The sequence below is a fragment of the Mus caroli genome, chromosome 3 (assembly GCF_900094665.2).
Source record: "Mus caroli chromosome 3, CAROLI_EIJ_v1.1, whole genome shotgun sequence".
Classification (NCBI taxonomy): Eukaryota; Metazoa; Chordata; class Mammalia; order Rodentia; family Muridae; genus Mus; species Mus caroli.
In genome coordinates this window covers 9,609,353-9,637,009 of record NC_034572.1, presented here as the reverse complement: position 1 = coordinate 9,637,009, position 27,657 = coordinate 9,609,353, and the positions used below count along the sequence as shown (strand labels likewise).

The 27,657-nt window shown below is 36.4% G+C and overlaps 1 protein-coding gene across 7 annotated transcripts in view; it reads right to left on the bottom strand.

Moving 5' to 3' along the window:
• Ralyl (RALY RNA binding protein like) overlaps positions 1 to 27,657 on the bottom strand; it is a 677,233-nt gene that overhangs the window by 98,206 nt on the left and 551,370 nt on the right. For all 7 annotated transcript variants that reach the window (XM_029475035.1, XM_021157482.2, XM_021157480.2 and 4 more), the window contains one exon: positions 7,033 to 7,065. In XM_029475035.1, the coding sequence (XP_029330895.1) occupies positions 7,033 to 7,065 (33 nt within the window). The remainder of the gene's footprint in view (positions 1 to 7,032; positions 7,066 to 27,657) is intronic.

Here is a 27,657-nt window from a genome sequence, read left to right as displayed (position 1 = left end):
CCAGAACCAAATCAATTCACAACCGAAGAAGAGTGCTGGTGGCAATAGACAATGTTTATATATTCATCAATATCTTAAAGCCTTGATTGTTTAAATTTTGATTTGATAACTTATTGACTCTTCTCGAGTAAGATCTTATACATTTTAAATATGCCTCTTATTTTCTTATATAAGAGAATTTCACTTCAATAAATTGGGAATTAATTTATAATTATAGGGTACAATGTACCCATCAGGTCTCTACAGATTTTAAAGGACTCCCTATAAGTTGTACCCTTTTAAAATTATTATCTTGGAAAGACTGCTACCAAATAGAGTTCAGAAGATATGAGATTATATCTTGGGTATCCTAAGTTTTGGGCTAATATCCACTTATCAGTGAATACATATTGTGTGAGTTCTTTTGTGATTGTGTTACTTCACTCAAGATGATGCCCTCCAGGTCCATCCATTTGGCTAGGAATTTCATAAATTCATTCTTTTTAATAGCTGAGTAGTACTCCATTGTGTAAATGTACCATAATTTCTGTATCCATTCCGGAGCTCTTGTCTCTAGCTGCATATGTATCGAAAGATGGCCTAGTCGGCCATCACTGGAAAGAGAGGCCCATTGGACTTGCAAACTTTATATGCCCCAATATAGGGGAATGCCAGGGCCAAAAGAATGGGAATGGGTGGGTAGGGAAGTGGGGGGCGCTATGGGGGACTTTTGGGATAGCATTGGAAATGTAATTGAGGAAAATATATAATAAAAATATTAAAAATTAAAAAAACAAAAACAAAAAAACAAAAAAACAAAAACAAAAAAACCCCCAAAAAACCAACAACAACAACAAAAAAAAGAAGATATGAGATTATCTGGCCAACGTTATTTATTTTTTGTTTGTTTGTTTTGATTTTTTGTTTGTTTTTGGTTTTCGAGACAGGGTTTCTCTGTATAGCCCTGGCTGTCCTGGAACTCACTCTGTAGACCATGCTGACTTCAAACTCAAAAATCCACCTGCCTCTGCCTCCAAAGTGCTGGGATAAAAGGTGTGCGCCACCCCTACCTGTCTTGGCCAATGTTATTTAAGTTTACAATTTTTACAATATTTTATCATAGGCAGAAACATAGCATATCACATACTTGCTGATTTGGTGGGTTGAGTGGATTTAGTTATTGAATAGATTCTCTATCTCAGATGAATAACCATCTCATCTCACTTTTTATGAGGAGAAGTTTCCTATGATACACACCAATACGGATTCTCAAAGTGAAAAGAACAGATAATGACATTTGGGTTAATGTGAATCTTTATTATTTGAATCAATTAGACAGTATTGGAAATGTCGGTAATACTGTTTTGAAATATCATCAGCTATAAAGTAATACATTGCTGCTTTCTTTACAGAAAGAACTTAAATAAATCTGTTTAATGATCCCATACATTTTCCTCTCTGCATGTAACTATTTTCCTTTCTGCTATAATCTGCAATTATTTCATTTTCCCTGAGGAGAATATTTCACCAAAGAAATAAAAGCCATTTCACTGACAATCAGCTTCTCTGTATTCTACAGTATTTTTTATTTGTAGACTGAGGAAGATTCTTTCGGATGACTCCACTGGGTTTTATTACGGAAGAGTAATGAGTTCCTATAACTTAAAAAAATGGGTCCTGGGGCCCATGTTTTCAAGATGCTTCTGTCACAATATGCACCCATGATTGATTACCCAATTTATTGGTAATATTTTATATGCCATCATGGTGCAGTTTAAATGATTTTGACAAGTAGAGAAGAATGTCATTGACAGGTGCAGAAATAAATGATGGGTTTAAGCTTTCAAATGTTTTTACAGCATTTCACTGAGTGACAGGTTGATAAATTAAAATTATGGTTGGAGCACCAGGCCTGAAAGCACAACTGCATTAGATGACACAAATAACACTGCGGAAACTTTGTGTACTCTCTAGAGAAGTAGCCTGGAGGGCCTGGGAAGGAAGAAAGCCAGTGCTGTTGCTAAAGAAATCATTAATTCTGTGGTAGTGTTGTTCGAGTCTATAAAACAACAAAAATGGGCTTTTTAAGAGGATTATTGGTTTTATCTCTTATTCTGTTTTCCTTGGAGATGTATAGAAAATTATAACCACACTATAAAAAGAAAAGCAATGAGTTGCCCAGCAGTGATTCAAGATGTTTAAAGCTTACGGACAATACCTTAATGACCCTCACTCAGTATCTGTTGTGCAGCTAGATCATACCTTACTTGACTGTTACAATGCCTGAAACAGGGCAACCAAGAAAGAAAGAAATGACCACTTAACTCCTTACTTATTCTTACGTTCTCAAGAAAAATGATTGCATCATTGTTACATCATTTGCTTTTATTATACATATTTTCAAGTCCTGTCTAAAGTATTGTAGTTAGCTCTGAGTGGACCTATGACAACCTGCTTTTACTAAACCAAGAAGGTAAGCCTGTGTCTGCGCTGAATACCATGAGTCCAATCCTGTATTGGATGAACTATTTACTCATTTGGCATAATTTCTACTAATCTTTGGCTTCATCTCTCTTTTTGTGAACCTGTCAAGCATGCTCATATGTGTTAGGCTTGGCACAACTTCTCTCTGCTGCTACCTATTCAACATTTTCTTCAGGAATGGCATTCTCAGCATAACTGTACTAAAAGCTTATCTGATCTTAAACATGAACATAGCTGCCATCTGTGTCTTGAAAGTTTTCCTACTACTCTGGCCAATAATTTGAAGTTTTAAATTCCCAAATTGATAAACCTAGTTAAATATGAAATGATTAGCAGACATTTGTGCAATTCTATTTTACATTATGCTGAGCTTTGGTAAAAAATGGAAATCAGCATAGTTTCCTATTATCCATGTTTATATTACAAAGGGTTTAATATGACACTCCATACTATACCTAAACCTGATAGATTTGTTCTGAAATTATCTTTATCTCTTTATGCAATTGTTGGTTTTCCTTCACGGCAATCTACAGAGACCTTATCCATACTATGAACTGTCAATGAAAAACTCCATGCTGAATTAATTCCTGGTTGACCTTTTCTTCCCATAATTCACTCTCATTCCTGACCCCCTGTTATATTCAGATATTTGAATTTTATCACTTAGAATTTCTATGTTTAGTGAAACTTAACTCTTTATTGATAATTGATAATTTTATAAAATACTAGTACAAATTTTATCACTTAGAATTTCTATGTTTAGTGAAACTTAACTCTTTAATGATAATTGATAATTTTATAAAATACTAGTAGAAATTGGTATTTAATTCCTGTTTACTATGTGCCAAATATTGTTTTGTGCATGTGAGGTAGATATTACTGATCATAATCACATGAGTTATAGAATACCATAGTATGAAATAGATTTACAGAAGGATTTCACCAGTTTTCTAAGTTACCTTTCAAGAAAAGCCAAGATGGTAGACAGATCAAGAACATCAGTTCACAGAGTTTGGACTCTTAACATGCAGCATTAGCTGCATTAGGATTATTTATTGTTGGTATTTATTTTGCAGCTATTTTTATTGTTATTTATATCATTAGTAGTATTTATTAGTAGTATTACTAGCATTTATTATTAATATATTATTATTATCATGGTGTATAACACCTATAGTCTAAGGCTGCCTATAAATCTTGGAATAATATAACAATTCTTGAGCTCAGTAAGAATTTCAAGGTTTACTTGAGTTCTTATAATGCAGGACTGACTATTTGCAAGGAGCACCATTTAATGAAACCTAGATACTAGCTTCTTGTGATAAGTTTTGGCTGTAGAGTGAGTTCTCCAATCACAATGTCATTTGGCTCTGCTGTTTATACTTAGTAAAAGAGCTCTCATACATCTTAAGGGAATCAGAGGTCCAGGTATGACTGGTCTCGATCATCTGACTTATACAGCTTATGATATAAAAGGGATAGAAATATAAATTCTTGTATTTTTATCTTTGATGCATTCTTGCAAGTTTCACAACCCAACCTGGGAGATATTTCTATATTTTTTACTGATATATATCTGTGTAACTTTTAAATTGCTCAGGGCTTTAGAAATTTTTCTAACACAGTGATATAAGCATAGAAAACTTTCCTAATCTAATGATAATTTTCAAAATAAAGATACTCATGGAAAAAAACATCGGCTGGAAGCTGAATATACTGTCTCATACTTGAATTCTTTTAGGAATGTCCACTTCCTTCTGGAATGTAGAAGAAAACAATTCAAATGAACAATTTTCTTTCCCCTACTGCATGCACTTTAAAAGAGGCTAAGGTTCTACAAGTGCCAACAATCACAGTGCCTGCACCTGCTCCTGCACCTGAGGGAAAGGCATGGATCTTCTTGAAAGACCATTCTCTTCCTACCTTGTGAACTTCATACTTCACATGCCAAGGGAGATCTTTTGCTCTCATGTTCATGTTTAGTTAAAAGAAGGTGGGAATGTTTTTAAAGTCAAGACTGTGCTTAAGTAAATTTTGTCTTAGACTGGGGGACAATCACTTTGCTCCTACTGATCTAAAAGCAAACTTGATTCTTGTTTTCTCTAGTTTCTTTTCCATAATTACTATTTATTTAAGGTCTTATAAAGAGAAGTATTTGAAAGCCAACTTTAATTAATTTTTCTAAAATTTAATATTCCAAAGATGATTAAAAATCAGTCATTTACCCTTATAAAGAGAGAGAGATGAGCAATAATATTAATATGTATTATTTAAGGAAATATTTACAGATTCTTAGTCTTATGAATTTGTATTATTTATGCATCTTATGTGAGTATATATATGCATATGCATTTCTTTTATATTTTTGGGTTTCTACATGTGACTCAAAGAACTGTTAAACATATGCACACACATATATATATATATATATATATATATATATATATAATGTTATTCTCTTTGCTATTGCAATGATACCTGTTTATATTTTAGAGAACTTGTCATATATCCTGAAGAACTTTAAGATAAGCTGACATTTGTGAATCATTACCATGTGCCAAAAATAATATTAAGTGCTTAATGCAAATATCTTCCGTAACCACCAGTTTGCATATGGGAACCTGACACATGAGAGTTTAAGAAATGATCTAAATGAATGCACCTAGCAGGAACTAGCAGAGACTAAGAAAGCCAAGGATTCTTTTGTGAACACATATTAAGAAATTTTTTTATAAATTGATAAATGGTGGACTAAATATGTAATATTTGGAATGGTTTTTGGCTAATAATTTACCTGGATTTTATTAAAAGCAAATTAAATATATGTGGGGTAAATTCAATATTGCATACTCATGTGTCAACTAATTTATCAACTCTAGACCTGTATTTATTTGTTTAATTTGTGACTATGCATTAATTAATAAGTCTAAACATGTTTTTATGAACTTTCTAGTGTCTGTTGGGTTTCCAAGTACCTTGTGTTCAGGATATTCATGATAATCTGAATCAAGAGAGACATACATGTACACTTTAGTACAATAGTATTTAAAATAATTATCTTGTAGAGAAATTGAGATATTTATCTATAAGTAAGAATATTGAACAGACGAACATTTAACTTTTGAGACCTATGCAGAAAACAGAAAGAATTCACGCCATGCCAATATTCTCACCTGGAGCATTTGCTGAGTTATACAATGTTCTTATTATGGGGAATTTATTCTCCTTGGAGAACTATTGAGCACTAAACTCTTGATAAGCTTAAAACAAAGACTACTTAGGGTCTCCCTGTTAAAGAAAGGTGTACAATAGAAATGGATATATCTGAGAGTAATGAGAACTGAAAAGGTTGTAAAGAAATATTATTAAGCGAGGCATGAAGCAAAGCTATTTCCACACTCGCGACTGGAGGGCAGACATGTGTTCATTCCAATAAGACTGCTTTGTGGTTAGAGATTTTAACAATGTGGATGATGATCAAAGCAGGACACCAGTATTCTGCAATGATTTTTTTTTTTATCATCAGACCAAATTGATCTTTCATTTTACATGAAATTCTCCAATAAGATCCACCTACTCCATTTTCATCTTCCCTAGCAATCATTTTGATTTTCAAGGGTGAAAGACTCACTGAAAAACTCTGATGAGTGTAATAGCATTGGGAACCAGGTTGTTCAGTGGATAATAGGAATACTCTATAACAGTGAACAAAGTGATTTTTTTAAAAAGTTGATCTGAGTATTTCATAGTCTATTCCTGTCACAGGTGTCTGATAGCTAAGCATGAGAACAGTCAGTGGCTGCAGACTGTGCCATTTCTCTAAATCAATTTTGACAAGACATCCACCATAATACTGAACATATTAAGCTTCATAAAATATTTGCATATATTAGCAAGTAATTATTTAACACACCAGAAAAGATACAATATGGCTTATTCTTAATTCTAACAGCCTAGGAATATTATATGCTTCTGACTATCAACATTATATTATTATTGGGACAGGAAGCATCACTAACACAATACCTCACCAGAGGAAAGAACTGCCTTCGCTTTATCTAACTTCGGTCTTCTGTTAGTCACAGAAGCTATGAGTGTGAGAGATTTAGAGAAATAAGGTACAGTAAAGAAAAGAAAGCACAGTATATAGGGATTATGAAGAATATATAGAGAACATCAGAAGGGGAAAAATACTGAGTAAAATCTATTTGAAGGAAAATGCAAAATAGGTATGAAGACTAGGAATGGCAAATCTGTGACTTCAAGGAATTCCCCAAATCAGTGTGAGCCTCTCCCTTACTGGATGAAAAGAAGAATATTCATCATAACTTGGACAACTTTATAGAAGGTAGGGGGCTCCATATGGATCAGTTTGCTGAATGCATGAAGTCACAAAACAGCGTTAGGAGCACTTTAGTAAAACGATTATGAAACAAAGGTAAGGTTTTCCTTCAGGAAGTGAGGCTATTGTTTTAAGTATGACGTTAGATGACTAGAAATATCATTTATAAAATCCAGTTTATTTTAAATTTAAGTATTCTTATTTAAAATATTTAGATGTAGACTTACCCAACAGACAGGAATGGCTCCTTTGATTCAAGCCTGTAAAATATAAAAATGTTATTTTCATATAATAATTTACTATATACTCAAACATTGATTTTATATGCATATAGTAAAATATTGTACTTCCTTTGATGGAAATGTGTTTTAAAACATTAAATAAACATACACATACATATACATGCTCATGTTCTAGTTGGATTGGGCAGCTAAATAAAGTAAAAGTCTCAGTCTAGGAATGCAACTTGTAATGACATTATCTCAGTAAGAGTAAGAGTCAAATCTTTAGGTATACTCTGTATCCAGTTAGTTTATTAATAGTGGCAATCCATTCCTAGAAGTTTTAATGTATCTACTTTTAGTTGTAATACTAGAACAGTCTATAGTAAATTTGGTTGGATATTATCTCAGTACCTTATTTACAGAGGAAATCTCTGTAGTGAGAAAGGAGAGGGGGTGCCATATTCAATCACTTTTGGGGGTGACACCTTGTGAGGAGTGGTGATGTCTCACCACAGATTAGGCTTCTCCCCAGCCCAAAGCAAGGTGTTTCCTGTACCTCCAAGAGAACACATCTCCCAAGGCTGCTTAGTTGTGACATCTCTGGAAGTATATTTTAAAGGCCTCTAAAGCTCATTTTTGTCATCAAGAAATAGAACAGACCCATTTTAAGCTCATTTTCTAATTTCACACATCTCCCATTCTTTATAAAATATCAGTTTTCAGGTACTTCTGAATTAACAATCAGGAGATTTGAGGCAGATATGTATTTTTTATTGGATATTTTATGTATTTACATTTCAAATGTTATCCCCCTTCCCATTTCACTCCCACAAGCCCCCTATCCCCAGCTTTCCCTGCTGCTTCTATGAAGATGCTCCCCTCCCACCCATCCACTCCCACCTCACCACCCTTGCATTCCCTTACACTGGGAAATTGAGCCTTCACAGGACCAAGGGCCTCTTCTCCCACTGATGCCCCACAAGGGGCATCTAAATAGGCAGATGGAGCCATTGGACCCTCCATGTGTACTCTTTGGTTGGTGATTTTTGTCTCTGGGAGTTCAGGGTGGTTGGTTGGTTGGTTGATATTTTTGTTCTTCCTATGGGGTTGCAAACCCCTTCAGCTCCTTCAGCCCTTTATCTCACTCCTCCTTTGTGATCCCTGTGTTCAGTGCAATGATTGGCTGTGAGCATTCACATCAGTATTTGCCAGGCTCTGGCAGAGCCTCTCAGGAGACAGCTATATCAGAATCTGTCCTATATAAAGACCCCAAACCCAGACGCTATTGCGGATGCCAAGAAGTGCTTGCTGACAGGTATGTATCTTTATTATAAATTTCCTGTACAATTATGAGCTAAATTAGGCCAATAGTGAAATATTTTAAGTAAATACTGGAATTTCATGTTTAAATGCATGGAAGCCAGAGGACATATGTTCCTTCTCATGAGCCAGCCACTTCATTTTTTTTTTTCATTTTTTAGACAATTTCCATAATTGGCAGAGAATAAAGTGAGCAAAATAGGCTGGCAGGTCCTAAGCACTGAGATTACAAGTGTGCTACTAGGCCTGACTGTGTTAGTATTGGTTTGAAGGATTGAACTTGCATTCTCATTTGCAAGGTGAACACTTCACTGGCTGGACTGTCTTCCTCATTCCTACAAATACTCAATATAGAAATCATAAGGAAATGACAAGAAACTCGATTATTCACTGAATAACTGTTAATTTTATATATTCAGGTTGGTAACGGAAATAAACGTCTGCATGATAATTCGACAGACCATGTTAGCAGTTTGCTTCCATTCTCATTTGCATGCACCAAAACATGACCTGCTAGCAACACAGGAGTGGATGTTCACAGTCATCTATTGGATGTATCACAGGGCTCCCAATGGAGGAGCTAGAGAAAGTACCCAAGGTGCTAAAGAGATCTGCAACCCTGAAGGTGCAACAACATGATGAACTAACCAGTACCCCGGAGCTCTTGACTCTAGCTGCATATGTATCAAAAGATGGCCTAGTNATATGTATCAAAAGATGGCCTAGTCGGCCATCACTGGAAAGAGAGGCCCATTGGTCGTGTAACCTTTATATGCCTCAGTACAGGGGAACACCAGGGTCAGGAAGTGAGAGTGAGTGGGTGGGGGAGTGGGGTAGCATTGGAAATGTAAATGAAATAAATACCCAATAAAAAAAAAAGAAAAGAAAAAAAGAAAGAAAGAAAGAAAGAAAGAAAGAAAGAAAGAAAGAAAGAAAGAAAGAAAGAAAGAAAGAAAGAAAGAAAGAAACCTCAGTGCCTTGTGGACAGAGCCTGAATGAACTGACACAGAGGGTGATGTCACAGCATAGAGGAGGATGTAGGAGAGCCCTGGCAGTTCCCCTATACAGCCGCCAAGAAACAACAGGTTCAAACACCAGTGATTGTTAAGGGTTTAGAGGTGTGTATTTATATAGTCTTTTTCTGTTGTGAATATTGGGTATTCTTATTTATACCTTTAGATAAACTAATGAGTTTCTTTTATTTGTTTGTTTGTTGTTTTGTACACTTGTGTTATTGATAATCCAACAGACACAGAGGGAATTTGTGAAAATTAATAATAACATAGAAGATGTTTCCTTAATTAGACCAGTGTTTTCCGCCTGATAACACTGAGGAAAGAACATATGGGCATTAATTGGATGGATTATTCAATTCTAGCCCAATGACGTCAGACTTCAGTTTAAGCGTGCAATCTGCCTCTGTGATGTGAAGTTCTTCAGAATCTAAACCAACACCTAAGAACTTCATTGACCTGCATTGCCTAAGAATGTCATAGGTAACCCAATAAAAACAAGGCTCCCAGTGTGCATTTACTTGCCAGTATCCAAAAGCTAAGTTCAAAATGTGTTTCAAAACGGGATTATTGATTAAATGTTCTTAATGTTTTTCTGAAAACTCCAGATATGCAGCTGTTTCATTGGGACATGCAGGATGTGTGTTAATTTGCTGCCCCTCACTGTTACTGTTTTGGTCTGATTATGTAGCTCATTGTCCTTCCTCTCTTACTATTTTACTCATTTGATTTTTCTCCTGGAATTGCTACTACTAATTATCAAATTGACAGAGTCAAGACTCACCCAAGAGGTAAATATCTGGATATGAGATTGGGGTGAGGTTGGAGAACATAATATAAAATCAGACATTAGCCTTCTATGGCTTGGGGTCTTAGACTAAATAAAAAGAATTTTAACTGAACATTAGTGTGCTTCACTGTGTGCTTCCTGACTTCTCATGAAGGATGACAAGTTACCTTATGTTCCTGCCATGAGAGACTATATCCTCAAACTGTGAATTCTTTTCTGAAAGTGTTATTGAGTATTTGTCATAGTAGCAAGAAATATAGTGAATATATCCATCAAAAGTTTCATAAAAGGTTTCAGGGAGAAAGTCAGACTTTTAAATATGATATCAGATTGAGAGTTTTGAAGGTGATTTTTTACTTGAAATTGTTGTCAACTTTAGTGTAAAGCTACTCACTATGAAATGTTATATTTTATTTTTAGTCATAAACTAAGAATTCTTTTGTGTTTTTATATGGTAAAAAAAAATTTCTAAAAAAAACTTTTTTTTTTTTTTTTTTTTTTTTTTGGTCTCGTGTCAAATTCAACATCTTTAGAAAGAGCTACTGGGAACACAGCCAGGGGTATTTGACTTACATACTGTTCAAAGATTGTTTGTGCAACAGCAACATATTAGAAAATTGGAGCAGATATGCTGTGTCCACAATCTTATAGTATTTGCTACACGCCTTTTATAAAAAAAATCATTACTCATTCTATATAATCATTTTTCCTAAAGGAAATAGAAACAACATTTCAGAAATAGACATGGTAGTTTTAACATAAAGCAAGATTGCTTCCTTATTTAGAAAATCATCGTAATTTGAATTGCTTCTTTGTTTCTGAATTTCAGCTTCTGTTTTAGTGACAATTTCCTCCAAGATACCCCTTTCATGTCACCATTTTTCTTGGTAATTTTCATAGCACTGGATGATGATAGAACCTATCAGTGCCTCCCTAATGTGCACATGATCCATCCTAGATGTTCACTGTCCTCCTTAATACATTTCTTCCTCAAAAATTCACCAAAGAGTAATGGTCTACTTGCAGCCCAGATACTCACATTTCAGGTTTTCTTTGGTGCCTTTCATGGTCTAGTTCTATTGGAAAATGCTCTTTATGATCTCTCCCCCTGTGGATGATGTGTAAAGTTTATCTCAATCTGACTTCTTTCCCACGTTAATCTCTGGGGTGCCAATACCCATAGTTCTTACTGGGGCAAAGTCTTGGGACACGTTTAATATATTAAAAGTAAACTTGAAGCTTCATTAAGTTTGGAAAAATACTAATGTGCATCTCAGCTGAGAAAAGAAACTGGTAGTAGTTTAATACATATCTTTCTGTGGACCCTGGTTAAATATGATCTGTGTACCAAGTAGGAAGGATATTATTGCCCATTAGACATCCTAATCCATAGATTCTAACACTCCTGAGCATTTACTTGGTGAAGCAGAACAGAAACATGAAATTAAGTTGTCATTGGCTATTATAGCACATCTTCTATGTGAAGACACTGCACAGAATGTCACAGCAGCTCACTTTGAATAGGTCTCTGCTTTGGTACCAGTTATGGGTCATCATCTTAAATTAAAATCTCCAGCCCTGAAATGTAAGAAATACCATCCACACTTATGGTTCCCAGTTATATGGCACACATCTTTACCATTCATGTTTCTATTATGAACAGTAGGAGATTGAGTACTTAGAGCAGCTCTCAGGTTCCTTGCTGCTGCTGAGATGTTGTGTACAGGTTTATGCTAAAGATAAATCGCTAACACTAAATTAACTATTAAAGTGTATAACAAGCTTATTTTAGTCCTGAAACCCGAAGAAACAATCCAAAAGAAAATGCAAGGAGAAATATCCTTTCAGAGAAAAATTGTTTCTCAATTTAATGCTTAGAAACAGGTGTGAATTGTCATATGCCCAGAAAGAACTTGCCTATGAGTTTTTATAAAGTAATTGTTTTGTAAAGAAAGGGATTGATTTTATCTTTCCTAAGATTTAGTTTTCCCAAGAAGTAGGTAGTGAATATAATAATAATTCATACCAGGCCCAAGAGAATTTATCAGTAGAATAAAATAAATACACAATAACCATTAGAAGAAAAAAGTGGGAAATTGTAAAATAAAACAGAGAATTTCAATATGGAGAATTAATGAGATTAAAACTTCAATTAAACACAAACTAATTTATATTTAATAAAGACCACTCATCATTCAAACGTTTCATCATCACTCGCTTATTTAAAGATTCTACTATTCTTTGAGGAAATTATTATTATCCATTGGAAGAAACACAGTAAAAGATTTTAAGTATGTATGTCCTCTCATGGTCACGCAGCCAATAAGTGATGGAGAGTTGAATCCAGGAATTCTATCTCTAAAGTTTCCACCTGCAGTTTTATGTGGTGTGCTGCCCTGCAGACCTCTCTAGCCCTCTGTTTGCCTTGTTAACACAACAATAACTCAGTGTTGCAAATTCTCAATGGATGCTCTTGTGCTCCATTGAGAAACCACAATTGTTATCAAATGCCATCTTCAAATCTTCAAACTTCATAGATTCTGAGATTTGTGTCTCTCATATTTTTCACTTCTGAAATATGACCGTGAGCACATACCAAACATTGGATAAGAGCCTCTAAGAGGATCCTCTAAGGGAATCCAAGTGAAGCTCATGATCTCTGGATATTTTGCTGTTCCTTGTTTATTCTCTAATCCTTATCTTAGAGATCTTGTTTCAATATTCACTCTCAAAATAATCCTCAACTTTCATATGAACTTTTAGAAAAGCATCCTTGGAGACTTTCATCCTTCAGTATTCTTTGGAGCAACCACATCTACTACTAACGCTATCTTCTTTTGTTCAAATACTCTCATATCATGCCTCCCACTTCTTGAAAGTCTTAGTGTAAGTCACAATGGTTTGTTTTCTGACTGAGGGCAGCATCCTACAGCTTTTACCTGTTAAGCTTGGAAGAACAGTATAGGCTGGCCTGACCACCCAGTACTTCTAAAGCTTAGATCACCAACCAAAGAGTATACCTAGAGGGATCCATGGCTCCAGATAAAAATGTAGAGAAGATGGCTTTGTCTGACAGCAATGGGAGGGTAGGCCCTTGGTCCCGGGGAGGTTTGATGCCTCAGTGGTAGGAGGATGCTGGAGTGGTATGGTGGAGAGTGTAGGTGGGTGGGGGAGCACTCTCATACAGGCAAAGGAGAGTGGAGAGGGAAGATTGAGGTGGGGGATTGATGGAGGGGTAACCGGGAAGTAGGATATCATTTGAGATGAAAACACATTGAATGATTAATAAAAAAAAAGAAAAAAAAACTATACCACCTAAAAATGTGTGGGCTTCCTATATTTTAAGTATCATAATTATGACTTTATTTGTTTAGTTTTCTGAAGCAGGGAGTTATTTTATCCCACAGGCTGGCCTTGAAATCATTATTCTCCTGCTTTAGCTTCCTAAATACATGGGTTACAATCATCTGTCATCAAGTATAACATATTATTCATTAGAGACTCACAAAAATGATTTGTCAGTAAACTTTCACTACTTTTTCAGCTCCTGATCTTGTCCTTTATGTGTAGACCTAAATTCAAAGTCCTTAAAAAAAATGAGTTCACTCACCATCTATATCCAGTGTAACTCTTTGTCTTTCGTGTTTTACTGTTTCTGTGTATATGGTTTGCTCATCAGCCACAGTGACCAGACTAGGTGTCTAGTCATCATTGTCTAGTTGATATTTTGATTTCTTATCTTCTTATTGTGTTTTCATATATACAACTCCAAACAATTAAAAGATTATTTTTTTTAGGAAATTAAAATATTTTAGACAGACTTAGATCTATATGATGAATACTATGAATATGAAAAAAATGGTCTTTAGTAGTTACAGGATCTTATAGTTAAAATGCCAAGTAACAATACTGTTTGTTATTATCTGATCCATTCCCTTTAGCAATGACAGCTCAGGCCCTAATGCATATTTAGCAAGCTCACTGTAAACAACTGAAGGATTTATGTTTGAGAATCCATTTGCCTACTATTCTTTTGAATGTGGTGTTGGAAACGTAAAGAACTTATTGTTGTGGCTCAGTAGTCTCATTCAGATAATGAAAATAATGGTAAACCTAGTTCACAGGTCTGTTTTGATCAGGAAATATATACGTTCAGCTACTACATAAAGAATAAGTGGACTGACAAATCCATGTTGTAAACCTGGACAACCACAAGACTCACTCCAAAGTCAGTGCAGTACTCTTTGCTGTTCTTTGATGCTCTATGAAAATGAAAAAGACACAATTTCTACCTTGGATGATCTTCAGTCAACTGCATCTCATAAGGAAAACAGTGGTATCTAGGTTACTATGAATTACTCCTTAGCCGATCATTTGTTAACTGTGGGATAGTTTAACATACTAAAACAATTTTTTAAGGATGAAGGAGTTTACATTTTTGATATGTAAAATATATCTTGTGTATTATAAAATGTGTAGACCACAGGAAACCTTCATTCCAAGGCATGGATTGCAACAGGCTTTTCCTTGTATATGATGAAATGTGAGCAAACAATGATGTCTTATAAAAAGATTAATACCTATGAACATAGTGGAGCATGTATCCATATTACCAGTTGGAACATCTTCTGGGTATATGCAGTATAACAGCCTTATTTATAATAGCCAGAAGCTGGAAAGAACCCAGATGTCCATCAACAGAGGAATGGATACAGAAAATGTGGTACCTTTACACAATGGAGTACTACTCAGCTTTTAAAAACAATGAATTTATGAAATTCTTGAGCAAATGATATATCTGGAGGATATCATCCTGAGTGAGGTAACCCAATCACAAAAGAACTCACTTGAATATGCACTCACTGATAAGTGGATAGTAGCCCAGAAACTTAGAATACCCAAGATACAATTTGCAAAACACAAGAAAATCAAGAAGAAGGAAGACCAACATGTAGATACTTCATTCCTCCTTAGAATAGGGAACAAAATACCTATGGAAGGAGTTACAGAGACAAAGTTTGGAGCTAAGACAAAAGGATGGATCATCCAGAGACTACCCCACCTGGGGATCCATCCATCCCTTAATCAGCCACCAAACCCAGACACTATTGCATAGGGCAGCAAGATTTCGCTGACAGGACCCTGATATAGCTGCCTCATGTGAGGCTATGCCAGTGCCTGGCAAATACAGAAGTGGATACTCACAGTCATCTATTGGATGGAACACAGGGCCCCCAATGGAGGATATAGAGAAAGTACCCAAGGAGCTGAAGGGGTCTGAAACCTGATAGGTAGAACAACAATATGAACTAACCAGTACCCCCAGAGCTCGTGTCTCTAGCTGTATATGTAGCAGAAGATGGCCTAGTCGGCCATCATTGGGAAGAGAGGCCCCTTGGTCTTGCAAACTTTATATGCCCCAGTACAGGGGAATGCCAGGACCAAGAAGTGGGAGTGGGTAGGTTGGGGAGCAGGGCAGGGGGAGGGCACAGGGAATTTTCAGGATAGTATTTGAAACGTAAATAAAGAAAATATCTAAAAAAAAAAAAGATTAACACCTGCCAAATGACTTTTTAATCTCTTCCATCTTGTATACTTTATATATTAACATGCAACATATTGGTAAATCTGCTTAGACATTCCTTTACTGCCAATGTAATTTTCAAAAGGATAAACTTCTTCATGTGGCTAGAAAAAGAATTCATGAGTAGCTGTAGCTGAGTTTGCTGTGAAATGCTGAAAGTTGGAATTTGTCTTAACTTTCTTGAAACAACACAAAACAAAATAGTCTTGTGATTCCACACTTACCATCTAGAACCTCATAGCTAGGAGATAACAATTTTGGAAGAAAAGGTCTCCTTAGGGGGAAAAAAAGAAGCTTTTTTGATACACAGCATGGGATAAGACACACATTGACTTACTCTCTGTAGGAGATTTTTCCTCCAATTTATTTAAATATTAATACAAGAAGAAGCCTGTGATGGGGCAGTGGAAAAGGAAGGCAAGTGGAGATACTTAGAGACAGCAGAGAGAGTACAGAGAAGAGAAGGAAGGAAGGTGGAAAAAGACAAAGACAATCCAGATTCCACATGGCTTTAAATAGCCACAGGTTGCTATGAATATCTTAAAAGGATAGATTAATTGGGACAGCTTGTCTAATATAGGTGGACAGTTTGTATCATCATCAATTGGCTCTGAAATTATTGTGTGGGCATCTTGTGAATTGAGAATTTATTGATATATAAATCTTACTGATTAATTATAAGCTTCTAGAGTTTTGATTTACTTAGTTAAGGGGATTTGTGACAACCAACCAGAGGAGATATATGGCTGAGAGGGTACAAGTGACTCTGAGGAAGGTGAACTGGAGCTGAAGAGACCGACTAGGCTAGCCTAGAGGTGGCAAAACTGCCAGGGCAGAGAGTAGCTGAGTATAGCAAGGGATGGTGTAATTTTTTAATATTTTCCACAACAACTCTCTTCTGCCCATACATTGGTATTCATCTTGATAGCTTTGAATGAAAGCTCAAGATACAATAGTAAAGACGCTAGGCATAGGCACGCAGTTGACTCTTGAACCAACCACATTATTTCTTTAGCTGTGGCTCCCTACAAGGGCACAGTGTTGGGATGGATTATGGTGATTATCCCTAATTTAGTAGTGTGTTGTCAACAACATGAGAAATTGGTGGCAAAGATAGGTTCTAGATTAGACTGAGTGGATCTGCTGGGATTCTGCAAACATGAGCAACCATCTCCTTAAGAGCTGGCGTGCTCTAAAGCTAGGAGGTCAAAGAAGCTCTAATTTTCTTGTCAGCTCTGATTAATTGATGATGGCTTCTAGGAGCAATGTGTTGACAAGAATTCTAAAACCTTCTTAGGCCAGAGGATGTGAGAGGGCTGTAATTAACCTATCTCTGCTGCAGCAGTGAGGGACGGTAGAAAAAGAATGATGTCTAAATACATATTTACCCATATTATATTGACAGAAAGCACAAAATTTTATTCAGGGATATAAAATGTTCAAATTCTCTAGAGTAATAGATTTATAGACTATGTGCCAATATGAACATAACAATTCATATTACTTAGGTTCTTCTATGTTATAGGGAACAGTTTGAATTTGGAAAGATGAATTTTAACACTTTAACCTTTAGAACCATCTTGTTAATAAAGTTGCCATCATTGTCATTTCTACCTTATAAAGGCCAAAGTACAAAAAAAGATTGTTTACCTTTCTTCAGATTTTAAAACTAGAAAAACACAGAGCATAATATTAACAGAAAGCATGCCTCTAGCCTTAATATTTCAGCATATGTGTGTACTTTTCCTGTATTTATTTGTTGATCATTAAGTAGTCAAGCTAACAGGCAATTCTAAAGAAAACCACGCTTGTTCATTCCTGAAGCAGAATATCTCTCCAGTGGATTCAATTTCTTTGGAATAAAAAGTAGCCTTGCCTTCTCCTCCTGTAATACTATTTTCCAGGGCTTTCATGCCCAATTGAAATCTCAGCTGAGGGCTACCATCAGGCCTCTTGGTAAGCTTCATTTGCAGTTACCACCATCTGCACTGCTGTCCCCAGGGACAGATTAATAGATGGCTAGGGGATCAGCAAAGACTCTCAGCGAGGTTTTTGCACTCACAGTCATGACTTTTGCCTCATTGGAAATTGAGGCTGCAGGGCTCATATCTTTTGGACAGTCTGTAATGGTCTTTCATAACTCTGCCAGAGGATGTAACTATAGTAAGAAAGGAAGCAAGACTTCCGAAGTGCCTCCTGGCAAGAAAGATCATTAGCCCTTATAAGATTTTCTTGAGAGGTAAGAAATACTTATCTGATACCTCAGGGGGCTTCAGTGAGAATGTGAAGAATATTTGACCAAGGCAGTTCAGTGACTTGCTCTTCCTCCAATATGACCCATAGCATGTATATCACTGCTCCACTGTAGAAGTGATGCACACAACTGTGCAGACATTTCCAGTAAACTAAGTAAAATAATTTCCTAGACAAAAAAGTACATTCAAACTCAATTATTTTCAATAGGGTATTTTCTCATTAATGTTCTGAGCTTAGGATGTGAGAGTGGTACACAAAACAAAGGCCAGGGCCTTCTATGTTGTTTCTTTCAGCTGTCTTTAGTTGCTTGCTAATGGCTATTAAATCCTATAGTCAACTCCATCTACCTAGAGTTCCATCTGTGGAAGCAGAGCATCAGTCACAGGCTTATCTAGTTATAGATCTCAAGCCTCATTCCTGAACATTGCCCAATTGTTCTGCCTTTTGTCATTGTTCTATATTTGAAGATAAAGTCATTATTCAGTGCAATTTTATGCAGTCATGTATTGACCAGCCATGATAAGTTATGGCACATATGAATGGGGGTCAGCTGCTAGATGTATTCTCAGTACACAGTAACATGGAACAGGAGCTGACATCTGCCCTCTTCAGGCATCCATATTCTATTACTTTTCCTTTCATCCTATACTCTCCAAGTCTGTCCCACCTTCTCACACACTGCAGACCTGAGGTTAAACACTACCCTCTTCCCTTCTCTTAGCAAACTGTGTAAGACTCTTCTAGATGAGGTTGTGGCTAATATTTGATAGAGTGTTTAAAAACCACAGCACGTTTTTGCGTGCATTTTCTTAACTAGGTTCTTGTCTTCTTGCTCATGACAAGATTAATCTGAGTTTCTATATTGGAAACCCAATCCTGTCTGTTGTAGTTTGCAAATACCTAGTCCCCTACCCTTATTTGTCTAAAGGAATCAAATATTGAACTTTATTTCAGAATATTATGATCTTTAATTTTTAAATGTATTTATTTTTGTGTATATGGATGTGTTTTCTACATGCATGAGTGTACCCCATGAGCATGCAGTGTTGTAGATGCCAAAAGAAGGAATCAGATCAGAGCTGAAGTTTGTTGTTATCTGCCATATAGGATGAAGGCACTTGAACCTAGGTCCTCTTGAAGATCAGCCAAAGTTCTTAGCCACTGAGCTAACTCTACAGCCTAGAGTAAAATGATCTCCCCTACTTTATGTTCATTAAATTGATGCCCAATTTAATTACCTAAGGGAGTTATTCTGAGTCCCTTCATAAAGAAATGAGACCCCTTAATGACTGGCAATGTAAATTCCCTCACCTACTTGTAGCTATATCTGTCCTAAAGCACATGAGTCTGTCATTCTAGGGTCTACCTTTTCTACATTCTTTCTGTATTAACCTGCATAATTTGGTTACCTCCTTACTTAAGGTGGATATAATGTCTGGTTTGTTCTTTTCAAATATTTTAAATAGCTTCCACAATGCAGAGTCCATAATGAAGAGCAAGTTAAAATGACCTTTTTAGAACATTTGACTCAATCAGTATACTCTCACTGGGAACAGCATTCACTGCTTCTTACCACTCATGGGGGCTTGGTCGTTGTTTCTTTTGAGTTGTTGGTTCGTACTTTATGTATTAAAATTAAAGAATGCAGGTGTTGGAACACTCCTGCCTTTATGAAACAACTATTCTTACCCCTTCTCAGTGATTTGAATTTCATTTATATATGGTTGACTCATGCACACATCTAGTTCAGACTTTTTTCTAATACCAAGCTTGATACTCAACTCTCTACTTGACATCATTCCTCAGATGTCTCAAAGGCATCTCAATTTTAACATGTCCCAGAACTGAACAATATGCATGCTCCACAGCCCCATCCATCCTTTCCAAAAGTTAATTTTCTAACTGATGTGACTCCATACTTACTTGACTCCAGATTCCTAACTTCTAAGACCTTGAAAGCATCTCTGGTAAGTAGTCTGATCATTAAGTAGTTCCTATTTTTTCACACATCAAGAGACACATCCTACTCTAATGGAAAGAGTATGGCATTTTGCAAGTCATGATCCTCCTGCCTCAGCATCCAGATTTCAAGAATTCTAAAAGTATTTCATTTCCAGCTTCCTTTCTCCTTCTTGAAGTCAAGAAATCTGATGACTTTGAGTTCACCTTAATATGACAAAGTCTTCAATAGTCATAGGAAAAGGGTATGTGGAGAATAAAGTGCAATTGACATTAATATGTGTTATACCAAATGAGATATGCACAAGCCATCTACTTACCACACAGAAGAGAGCTTTTCAACTAGAAATAAACAGACCATGCAATATATCAATTTTAAAAGAGGTAGCAGATCTGGTTATTGCTCATGGATGACAAAAAGAGGCTTGACTCCATTCTTTATCTTAGAGTCTACATCCAATATGCCAATAGTCTTGTTGGCTCTGCTTACAAACTATGCATACAGTGTAACCAACACTTGTCAATTTCAGTGTGGTCAGTTTGGTTTTGCATATTCCACCTTTGGTTCTCTGCAGAATATCTCAACTTGAAGCTACTATGTATGATGCTTCTGGATATATTTATGGTCTATATCAAATGCTTACACCATTCCAAGATCTCTATCTCATTCATAAAAGAACTGAAGTATTTCTTAGGCATCCAGACCCACTACCACATGTTGTATTTCCAGTATCATCCATTCCCGTCTCTGTCTCTGCTCCAGAGGCATTCAACTTCTGGTGTCTAAAGTATGGGGATACTCTTATGGTATAAGATCATTTCATGGCTATTCCATTTACACAAAAGCCCTTCTCCAGTATCACCTAACCAGCTCACCACTGCTTTCAAGTCTGCCCACCAATGTCTTGCCAGAGTGCCCCATTCAATACCATCCTTCATTAGTTATAGTGTCCTATGACATCTGCTGCCTCCTACATGTAACACTCACTTAAAGACAATATTAGGGATTTATGGCAGTTTTGTTACCTGATATATATTGGTAACAAAATAAGTAAATTAATAATAATTTAATTATAATATTTAGCAAATTTGTCTTGTCCTTTCTTCCACTACCTGGGCTGAGCAGATATCTCTAATATGAGGTGAAGTTGATTTCTTCCTGGGTTTGCCTTACTGACAAAGTGTAAGAGATTACCTGTATTTCCATTCCTCAGATATTATTATCCAATCAAAATTGCTGGGTGTGGGACCGGGAAAGGTAGTCTGGTTCCTGGTTGAGCTAAGGCTCAAAGGCCTGGTTATTCTGAAGAGGAAGTTGGCACTCTGTCTGTTCCTGTTACTAGTCGCAGTGCCCCATAGATTTGTGGTCATCAGTCACATCTCAAACCTCTCTACTTGTAGAGGATGTGGCCACAGGTCATATAATCTTAAGACAGGTCTCTATTTAAATGAGGTACCTAAAGGCCTGGAGGACTTAGCCAATAAGCTTTCATCTCCAGACATTCCTCCCTGCAAAAGGTATTTAACCTCAGTCCCACCCTGAAAAGTGGAGTATGGCTTTACACATTCACCTTCTGCCATGACAATAAATTCCTTAAAACCATGGACTGTCTCTTTTCATCAGGATCCGCCTTGGGGAGCCATGGAGGTGTTCACCTATAGAAGGCCTTCCTATGCTCCCAGCCACAACCAAGCCAAGCTCAAGCCCACTGCCACTGTCAAGCCAAGGAATCCCCCAAATCCCCTCCATGAGATAAGCCAGAGTTCCCCCTTTTCCCCTCAGCCCCGGGCTAGATCCAGCCCACGGGCCACCATTCTATTCCCAGCCCTTCTATGGCTTCCAGGAGTGCTTGGATGTCCAAGAACCTGAGAACCAGACAGCCCTGGGGACACCCAAGCCAGCTCTGGCTGTCCCGCACTTCAGACAGCACTTTCTCACCCCTACAACAGTGTCTCTGGGCTTCCCTACCATCCAACATCTGTCCAGCTAGAGGGTGCAGTGGGGTAATTAGGGTCAACTCTGGCTTCCGACTCCCCAACTAGCCGAGCCCTGTGGCAGAGCAGAAACTGGACCCATAACCCTAATTCTCGGGTCAGACCTTTTTTTCAAGTCTCTAATGTTTTTGACTATCCTCAGTAATGACTCATGTGAAGGAATTATTTACTCATTGGTCTATCCATTGACTCAATCTTTCTCTAAAATTAGGATGTGAATTAACTTCTAAGTACTAATGACTGTTGTGACAAGCTATGTTATGGAGACTGGCTACTGAGATTGTCCAAATAGTACTGTGAATGTCCAAATCTTTGGTCTTCTTTCTTCTGTCAGCATCTCATTGCAGAACCCTAGCCAGAGATATGTCTTACTCCTGCTCCTGCTTATTTGCACTTTGTAATTTATTTTCACAAATAGAAATTTATTTATATTCTTTACACATTCAGGGATTTGTTGGTGCATCATTCTTAAAAGCCTTCCTCTCTCTCTCCCCCACTCTTGTGTGTATGTGTGTGCGTGTGGTTGTGTATGTGTATGTGATTTGTTTCCTATTTGTATGTTTGCTTTGTTTTATTATTCTTTGTTTCTGTTTTTATTTGCCTGTATTTATTATAAAGAGAGGAATAGTAGGCATGGTGTTGGATAGGAAGGAGCAATATGGGGCAAGAAAGGGGAGGGGCAGTGTGGATCAGAATATATTGTATGAAAAAACTATTTTCAATAAAAATAAAAACTTAAAGATCCCTTATCTACTAACTCCTGTCCATTTGTTGTGCTATGTTGATAGGTTTCCCTTGTTCAAATGACCTAGGACTATGCTCTGCATATGATGGCTACAACCTGGCTTATGCAGTTATTATTTATAAATCTCATACATTGTATTCTTTCAAAGCAGCAGCAAAGAATTGGGATCACAGATTTGGGACAGTGTGGGTCAGTTGGAGTTTGGTGGAAATACTGTCTCATTGTTTGCTTGCTAACCCAAGTCAGAGGTCATCACCATGTATCCATGTTTATGTCAATACACCACTTTACCTTTTTCCTTTTGATCACATCAGCTGTTCTCTCTATACACCCTGTTCCTTTACCCTTTTTCACACAGTGAGACCCTGCTCCTATCTTGCTACTAACTGACTGACACAGCACTTCAGGCAGTTAGCTCTGACAATGACTTTATCTCCACATGGGCGGCTGGCCAGCACTGAACTGTGAGACTAAAGTTAATGAAGTTGCCCTTTTAGAAAATTAACTTTTTCCAATAACCGTGGGGACTGGTGAAGATGTGGGGTTGCATGGAGCATTAAAAAAATCGTCACTATTTTCTGCCTGAGTGCTTGTGCATAATGCATATCATTTGCAAGGGATACAATCTGCTCCTTAATGTATTTCTTTTGTTGCAAAATTACCTCCAAGGAAATTTTAGTGTTAGGCAATAAAATTGGAAGAAAACACAATCTAAAGCCAATCACAGTTAATATTTTTGCTTTATTGTTCTTCACATATGCATTAAGAAGGTATGCTAATTTTTATGAGAAATGGTCCCCATAGGCTTTTATATTTGACCAGTTAGTTGGTCTTCAGTTCACTGTCCTTTTGTAGGACCTTGGGGCTTTTGCTGAAAGAAAATGATCACTGGGTAGTCTTTGAAGGTTTATAGCTTTCCCCACTTACTCTTTACACTCTCTGTTTCCTATGTATGGTTGATTTGTAACATTTTTGTTTACAAAGTATTAAAGATATGGCTTTGAATCTTAAAGGAGATTTGGATTTGACTTTGGATTTTGATTAGTGATGAGCCTGTTAAAGATTGTGGAGCCTTTGAATTTTTATCACATGTTTAATTGTGATATGAGCATGAGCCTATGTGAGTCAGGGCTGATTGTCGTGGTTTCAATGAGAACCTACCTTGTAGGTTCATGGTTTGAATATTGTCCTCCAATTTATGTGTTGTTTGAGTAGGTTATGAAACCTTCAGGAAATACAGGCTTGCTAGAGGCAGCATGTCAGTAGGGCAGCTTTGAGAGCTCATACTCTTACCCTAAAGTGTGTACTCTACACTAGGTTGAGATGTAAGCTCTGAGCTTTTATCTCCAGACACATAACTTTCCTACTATTGTAGATAGCTAGCCCCCTGAAATTGTAACCCAACACAAATTATTCTTGTACTTGCTTTTGGTCATGATATTTTATGGTATTTTATTTTAGCAACAGAAAGGTAATCTCTATTGTGAGTGTAGTAATAATTTTATATAGGTTTGTTTCTTGTTTCTATAATCAAATGCTAAAACCTGTCACTCTCAATATCTTTTGAGTGATTAGCATAATCAGCATATTATTATTATATTATTTTTGGTTGGATCAGATTATCTTATGGTTATAGAGAAATATGCAAACTACATATTTGAAACAATTTAATATTTTTACATTATAACAATATTTAAGGTTATCTCCTAAAATGTGTTTCAATATATACAATGTCTTATTTAGATATGTATTTGGGGTATTTTCTAGTGTTTGAAAGTAAATACAAATAAATTGCATGTGGAAGCATTGAAGCCTGACTTTTCTTCCAGATTAGAACATAAAAAACAGAGTTTTAGAACGTTGGAAATGAGGGTAAACTAACGCAGATGTGCTCTGAGTTCTTCGTTTAATGATGAGAAAATGACTTAAAGGAGTTTGAATTGCTTCTTAACCCCTAGTGTTTGAATGAGATTAGCTCCATGGTTGCAGGTTACTAACTTTCAGTCCAGTGTGCATTCTTATGATTAGTAATTCTGTCACAAGAGTGTTTTCCTTCCAGAAGAGGGAACTTTTCATGAAAATGTTAAAGCACAAACTCCTTGGTATCCCAATGTAATGGGTTTAATGGACCATGATTCTCCTGTGTTGTAAACATGAGCAAAACAGTCACCTTCTTAGAAGTGGAAGATCCCCAAATATTCTGAAATGTAAAAGTGTCAGTGAAACACAAGAACTGCCTTTCAAGCAAGAAGAATAAAATATGAAAATTTCACAAGAAAAAAATTAGACCATTTGTAATCAAAACATATTTTACCAATCCATACTAAGATATTATTAACTTCAATTTTCTAGGAATAGAACTGTTAGAGTTAAGGTTTGAAAACTTTTTAACATAACATTTTTACCCCATTATTTTTAAGAATTATTTTCAAAGTTTATTTGACCAGGATAAAATATAAAGAACATAAAATAATCTAATTTTATATGTCAAGAGTCATCTAGGATAGACTAAAGCCAGCAGGTGGTCTTCCTGGAGCTGCCCTACCATTTTTGCATGATCGGCAATGGGTGAGTTCTATGAGGTATGGTCCCAAAGAGACTTCATCTCAGGATTGCTTCAAGTAGCTGATATGTCTTTCTTGTCATTATTAAATTAATGTAATACCTGTGGGTTACCCCACCCTATTGAACAGATTTTCTGCAGTTTCATGAATTAATGTTGTTGAGATGAATTAATGATTTTGTAGAATTCCTTATTTGATTCAAGTAATTTTAGGAAGAAATTTTCAAGGGATGGTCTTAGTTGTTTTGCCAGAAAGATGTAATAATATTAAAATCAAGAATTAAATGTGCCTACTCCTCATAAGTAAGTAAGTAAAGGCTACATAATAAGAAATACAATGAGCTTTCATAATTACACTAAAAAGAGAAATAGGCTTGGGATAAACTTGTGTTTAAGAAAAAGTATTCAAGTCCAAGGATGAAGTCACAAGTGTGCACTTTGATAGATAAGGCCATGAGAAAGTGTTGCTTTGAACGTATAATGAGCATATGAAATGAAACACTGCTTTGAACTTAATATCAACATCCTTTTGTAACTCTTATTTTGTGTAACATTTTATCTATGAGGTAAGGTTTTAAAGAACTTTTCTCTATAAAAAGGCCAGAGAAAAGAAATAATAATGAGCTTTGGGGGCTCTGTGACAACCATCCATCCAATCCATCCATCCATCTGTCCATCCATCCATCTGTCCATCCATGCATCCATCCATCCATCCATCCATCCATCCATCCATCCATCCATCCATTCAAATGTAGTGTTGTAGCCATTTTCCACTTTACGTAGTGTGTACATATATGTGTATATGTATGTGTACGAGTATACATATGTGTATGAGTATGTGTATGTATGTGTATATGTATGTGTATATGTGAGTGACTCTTTCTTTCCCCTCTAGATCCCAAGGAGTTAGCTAGTCAGGCCTGGGAAGGTCTCCTTGCTAGTTGTTCAGAAAAGAGAGCAAAATACTCTACTGAATTCCCCACTGCTATACAGCATATGCTAATTGCCAGAGAATTATATACTAAAGTTTATTAAGTAAATATTACTTAAGTTTTCCAGTGCTTAATGAAGCACAGAACAGTTAGAGAACTAAAAAGCCAGAAATCATCAATACTTTGCCCTGTGTCCAATGCTATGTCTCAATTCAACCGTTTTCAGCCAGGTAGGATACCAGCATTTATAAAAATAATTTGCGTGGTTAATAAAAAGGCATTCACATTGTAAAGATGAGACATGATGACAGTAGAGACCAAATCTAACATTTCTCCTTTAAATTCTATCATTTATGTCTTCACAGTGATACAACCCTGATTGAAAGAAAATCTACATCAAGAAGATTATATCCTGATTACCTGACTATGAAGAACAAAACAATTTGCAAGTGTGTTGGGAAGTGTTTGGTAAGTTTGGAAGGGTGAACTAGAGAAACCCTGGAAATAGAGATTTCTTAGGAGATCTTGAAAAAAGATTGCTGACAGGAATGTAAAGAATGTGTGGGTGATTGAACATGGATACAAACACTCCTAGAAGGCCCTGTATGAACAAAGAATCCTGGATCTCTCTTCTCAAAACAAAGTCATTTAGAAGACCTTATCCTTTATAATAGTAAGGACCTGACCAATTTCTGAGATATTGCAGTGGCTAATTATGTTTTGGCAAAGAATATGTCTCCATTTTGATCTTGCAATCTAAACTAAAAGTAACAGACTACTTGATTTGATGGAGAAGCTTTCAGCACTCCGAAGTGTGGTATTACTGAATGCATTTAGCCAGATTTACTGTGATACCTGTGAGTGGAGAGCAGAGTACAGGGATCTGGAACTTTGCAATTCAGTTAGAGAAATAGGTGTGAATAATACTGGGATCAATGAATGTGTGGCTTCTGAAAGAGATTAGCACTATCAAAAAGAATTCAAGTACTTGGCACATGGAACGAAGAAGGCCACTGCAATACCTCAGAAATTGGTCAGATCTTTTCTACTGTAAGTCTATGTACACAAAGGCACAAATGCTTTTAAATTACTTTGTTTTGAGAAGAGAGATACAGGATTCTTTGTTCACACAGAACCTCTTAGGATCCTAGGAAAGTTTGTATCCATACTCAGTAACCGAGACATTTAGAGATCACTTAAGGCATGAACCAAACGTTCCTAGCATTTTCCTGTGCTGTGTTGAGCACTGACATCAATCACATTAAACTGAATTTTCAGACATGCATAATACAAGAGTTATGGCTATAATAGAGACCCCTGGAAGCTGAAGGTTCCAGGAACACATAAAATATGATGACAAAAGTTGTAGGCAGTGGACATAACCATCCCCAAAAGAGCCCTTGTAGCTTGCAATCAACAAGAGATAGAACTTCCATTCCTATTAGAATCTATATCAAGCACCATGTGCCTT